This window comes from Volvox carteri (genome assembly GCF_000143455.1).
Source record: "Volvox carteri f. nagariensis unplaced genomic scaffold VOLCAscaffold_108, whole genome shotgun sequence".
Lineage (NCBI taxonomy): Eukaryota > Viridiplantae > Chlorophyta > Chlorophyceae > Chlamydomonadales > Volvocaceae > Volvox > Volvox carteri.
Window position 1 is genome coordinate 1 of NW_003307651.1, and position 5,078 is coordinate 5,078.

At 61.6% G+C, this 5,078-nt stretch overlaps 1 protein-coding gene across 1 annotated transcript; it reads left to right on the top strand.

The window, feature by feature from the left end:
* Positions 1–39: 39 nt before the first annotated feature.
* Positions 40–4,772, top strand: VOLCADRAFT_100185 (uncharacterized protein; the record flags this gene model as incomplete). Its single annotated transcript, XM_002958812.1, has 7 exons — positions 40–420; positions 690–1,026; positions 1,116–1,256; positions 1,379–2,506; positions 3,453–3,580; positions 4,528–4,602; positions 4,754–4,772. Coding segments are annotated over 7 exons (2,208 nt in total), but the record flags the coding sequence as incomplete, so codon positions are not given.
* Positions 4,773–5,078: the final 306 nt, after the last annotated feature.

Below are 5,078 nucleotides of genomic sequence, written 5' to 3' on the forward strand. Positions count from 1 at the left end.
GCGGCAACAACGGCGGCGGCGTCGCCTCTGGTGATGCAGCCGCCGGCGGAGCTGTCGTCCTCTTCTTCACCTGTCCATCGAGTCACTTCGAGTCACTTCCTTCCCACTTGTCATTCGAGTGCCGCCAAATGCGGCAACAGCGGCGGCGGCGTCGCTTCTGGTGATGCAGCCGCCGGCGGAGCTGGCGTCCTCTTCTCCACCTGTCCATCGAGACACGTCGAGTCACTTCCTTCCCACTTGTCATTCGAGTGCCGCCAAATGCGGCAACAGCGGCGGCGGCGTCGCCTCTGGTGATGCAGCCGCCGGCGGAGCTGGCGTCCTCTTCTTCACCTGTCCATCGAGTCACTTCGAGTCACTTCCTTCCCACTTGTCATTCGAGTGCCGCCAAATGCGGCAACAGCGGCGGCGGCGTCGCCTCTGGTGATGCAGCCGCCGGCGGAGCTGGCGTCCTCTTCTTCACCTGTCCATCGAGACACGTCGAGTCACTTCCTTCCCACTTGTCATTCGAGTGCCGCCAAATGCGGCAACAGCGGCGGCGGCGTCGCCTCTGGTGATGCAGCCGCCGGCGGAGCTGGCGTCCTCTTCTTCACCTGTCCATCGAGTCACTTCGAGTCACTTCCTTCCCACTTGTCATTCGAGTGCCGCCAAATGCGGCAACAGCGGCGGCGGCGTCGCCTCTGGTGATGCAGCCGCCGGCGGAGCTGTCGTCCTCTTCTCCACCTGTCCATCGAGACACGTCGAGTCACTTCCTTCCCACTTGTCATTCGAGTGCCGCCAAATGCGGCAACAACGGCGGCGGCGTCGCCTCTGGTGATGCAGCCGCCGGCGGAGCTGTCGTCCTCTTTTTCACCTGTCCATCGAGACACGTCGAGTCACTTCCTTCCCACTTGTCATTCGAGTGCCGCCAAATGCGGCAACAGCGGCGGCGGCGTCGCCTCTGGTGATGCAGCCGCCGGCGGAGCTGGCGTCCTCTTCTCCACCTGTCCATCCATCCTCATCCTCCCACATGTCCTTCGAGTGCCGACGGTGCGGGGGTGACGGTTGTGGCGGCGCCGGTGATGGATGCGTTGGCTTACGATTTGGCATTGGCGTTGGCGGGTGTTGCGGTTGCGTAGGTTGTGGCAGTTGTGGCGGCTGCGGCAGGTGTCGCTGCGGTGTCGGAAGGTGTGGCGTTGGCGGCGGGTGTGTCTGCGATGGCGGTGGTAGCGGTTGAGGAGGCAGCGGTGCCGGTGCCGGTGGCGGGTGTGGCGTTGGTGGTGGGTGTGGCGGCTGCGGGAGGTGCGGTGGCATTGGTGACGGGTGTGGTGGCATTTGACTGGCGGCGTTGGAGTTGGCGTAAGCGGGTGTGGCGTTGGCGGCGGGTGTGGCTGCGGTGGAGGTGGTGGCTATGGTTGTGACGGTGGCGGTGACGGTGGCGGCGACGATGGCGGGTGTGGCGGTGGCGGTGGGTGTGGCGGCTGCGGGAGGTGCGGTCGCATTGGTGACGGGTGTGGTGGCATTTGACTGGGGCGTTGGAGTTGGCGTAAGCGGGTGTGGCGTTGGCGGCGGGTGTGGCTGCGGTGGCGGTAATTGTGGTGGCGGCGACGATGGCGGGTGTGGCGGTGGCGGTGGGTGTGGCGGCTGCGGGAGGTGCGGTGGCATTGGTGACGTGTGTGGTGGCATTTGCCTGGCGGCGTTGGAGTTGGCGTTGGCGGGTGTGGTGTTGGCGGCGGGTGTGGCTGCGGTGGCGGTCATTGTGGTGGCGGCGACGGTTGTGGGTATGGCGTTGGCGGCGGGTGTGGCGGCTGCGGCAGGTGCAATGGCATCGGTGACGGGAGTGCTTGCAATTGCCTTGACGGCGTTGGAGTTGTCGTTGGCGGGTGTGGCGTTGGCGGCGGGTGTGGCTGCGGTGGCGGTAAATGTGGTGGCGGCGACGGTGGTGGGTATGGCGTTGGCGGCGGGTGTGGCGGCTGCGGGAGGCGCCGTGGCATTGATGACGGGTGTGGTGGCAGCTGTCTTGGAAGCGTTGGAGTTGGCGTTGGCGGGTGTGGCGTTGGCGGCGGGTGTGGCTGCGGTGACGGTAGTGGCGGTGGCGGTGACGCTGGCGAGTGTGGCGGTGGCGGCCGGTGTGGCGGCTGCGGCAGGTGCAGCGGCATCAATGACAGGTGTTGTGACATATGTGTGGGCGGAGGTGGAGTTGGCGTTGGCGACGGCTTCGCCTCTGGTGATGCAGCCGCCGGCGGAGCTGGCGTCCTCTTCTCTACCTGTCCATCGAGACACGTCGAGTCACTTCCTTCCCACTTGTCATTCGAGTGCCGCCAAATGCGGCAACAGCGGCGGCGGCGTCGCTCGCGGCGGCCAGGCACACAGCGATTCAGGCGAGGGTAAATATGCATGCAGAGATATGTATGTGAACAGATTGTGTTATATGTCATCTGTCTGGGCACTGGCGTTGGCATGGGTGCGGTGTGAGCTGAACAGTGCTAGCCACGATGCCTTCGAAGCGCACGACAGTACGGCACTCTACGTAAGCGTCTGCTTTCGACATGTGGGCAAAGCAACAGATGTCATGCGACTACCATACACCTACGTCTTATGTGGACAAGTTTGGCTGATTGGAAACACAGCTATTGTAAAAGCGTAGTCGACACAGTATACATTTCAAAGTGTCACAGGCAGCATGTGCGTTGATCTACTTGGTTCGTGATGAATAACTCAATTTGGAGTTGTATGATAAGGCTGCAATCCTTAAGCTTTGTATTTCCTTATTTGCCGGTTCTTAAAATTGAGCAGCTGACCGTAACTAAAAGCCCCGTCGCTGTCTAAGCTAGCATTAGCCATGAGCACGTCAAAAGCAAATGCTCTCGCAAGTTTAAAGGCAAGGAGACAGCAAGCTGCGTCAACTTCAACTCCCGAGACCGGTGCATCTCCCGGGACTAGGACGGGGCTCATAGCTTCAGATGAATCAAAGTCCTCAGGTGGGTTACTAGGAAATCTTAGGGTATAGATCGCAGTGTTTCTCTAACATCCCTCCCCTCAGGTAACGAGGCGACGCGCATATCGTTCCTGCCTCCTCACCCTTCCCGTGCCTCCTCACCCTTCACGTGCCAGCTGAGGAGCAAGCATGTGCATGCATGAATTCATCCCGCTGCTGCCATCTCAAAAATCCTCCACAATGGAGCCATATCCTCATGGTGCATGTCTGCTTGGCTGGCTTGGCCCCCTGGCCCAAGGCCACATTCATTTTATCCCGTGTACTCTCCTGGTCCCCAAACCTGCACCAGCAACTGGGTTGAGCATTACGGCGGCCGCACAAGTAAATCCACAAACCGACCCGCTATGCAACCCCCCGTTCCAACCCGCCAGTAGCAAACCTCCCGGAGGCGGCAGAACCCGCACCGGGGCCCTCAGTCGCGGCGGAGCCCCCCTCCGCAGCTCCCCCGGGCCCCACCCCGCCGCTACCCACCCGCCAGGTGGAGGCATTCGCCTGGGTGTGCGGCACCTGCCAGCGGGAGTGCGTGCCAGTGCGCAGCGAGTCGCGGTGTCTGTGCGGCCACCGGCTCAGAGAACACGACCCCGCCAGCTCCCAAGCCGCCTCCAGGTGCGGCGCCAGTAGCACCAAACCTACGCAGCGCAGCACAGTGCTCAGCCTTCACGGGGACTGTGCGAGTGTCCTCTGCTGCTCATTTCTCGTCCAAATCTGGTGGCGTCTGAACACAAGCCAGCTAGCTCCAAACCTAGTGGAAGAAGCATGTGTACGACACAGCGGCCACATCGCTGACTGATAGACCGCTGCCCATCCTGAACACCTCATGTGGTGATGACCTCGGTGTTCATTTGACGGCACATATGACGGCATGTAAGCGTTACAGCGAGATGTTTCAGCGCCTGAGGAAGGGTGCGCTCTGAACTGGTGCCCCTGGGGCCGTGTGTGGTGGATGGACCCGCGACCTGGCGAACGTCTGGGCGACCCCTTCCCCGGAGGGGTCTTAGGGGAAAGACGTCTCAGTGATGAGACATCACTGCGGTCGTTCAGGGGGTGGTTATGGGCCCTGGGGTGGGGGTAGCAGGTGGGGGGATTGCATGCGGTCGAGCGAAAGCACAGACTTTGTGTTCGCGACAGATGAGAGCAGATGCAGATGAAGGCCCCTAGCTACCCTCAGTGGGCGACTCCTTTTCATCAACGCCGGGCTGCAGCCCCCGACGAATGGAGGAGGATTTCCAGCTGATGGGAGGTGGTGCCGCTCGACCCGCCGCGCCCCTCGCAGCGGTGTGGTGGTCGGGAGGCTTTCGACGGGTCCCCACGCCCACTTGGTGTTGAAGGTCATTCCGAATACAGGGGCCAACCTTCCAGCATTCCCAGGCTGCCTTGTTCACAGTAACAGCAACAGCGGTAGCAGCAATAGCAGTAGCCGACCTCCTCCCGGGTAACATCCCCCCCTCATTCTCGCTATTGCCCCGCTCGCTGCCGCGCCTCACCACCTCAGTTCCTAAACCCCTCAGACCGTTCACACACTGTGTTGTTGCATGTCCCCTGCGGCCCCTCAGGTGCAAAGTCGCCAAGTGCAGCTGCCGGAGCTTCTTTTTCATTGTAGCTGAAGGAGCTTGGGTGCTGAGGTGCAGGTGAGGTGGGGCTAGCAGGGTTGCTACCGGGTTGCTGGGGGGGCTGGGGGCCCACACGCTACATGTGGGGCCATCCGGTGACCCGCCTGACACAGCTCAAGGGACCACTAGCTGCTCCTGCTGCTGTTCCCCTGGCCTCCGGCTGTAACAGCTTCCTCGTAGCTCTATAAGATGGAAGGACGTTTATGGTGGCCTTGGCTTTGATAGTGCTATAAATCGCATGTCCAACATTACCAACATGCACCGCCCTCGTGGCCCCGGGGGCCTACCGTACGCCCCCTACACCACCACCCTCCCCATGACGGTGTTCGGCTGCACCCCATTCGTACGGCTCCCGCCCCTCCCCTCGAACCTGGTTTGATGCTCCCCCCCCTGGGTTTCCCCCGTGGTGCATGCCTGCCTATGGCTTTCCCCACTCTTTAAAATTGAAGTTGTTTAAATCCAAATTCGAAACCCACATAGGTGCAAGCACAAGC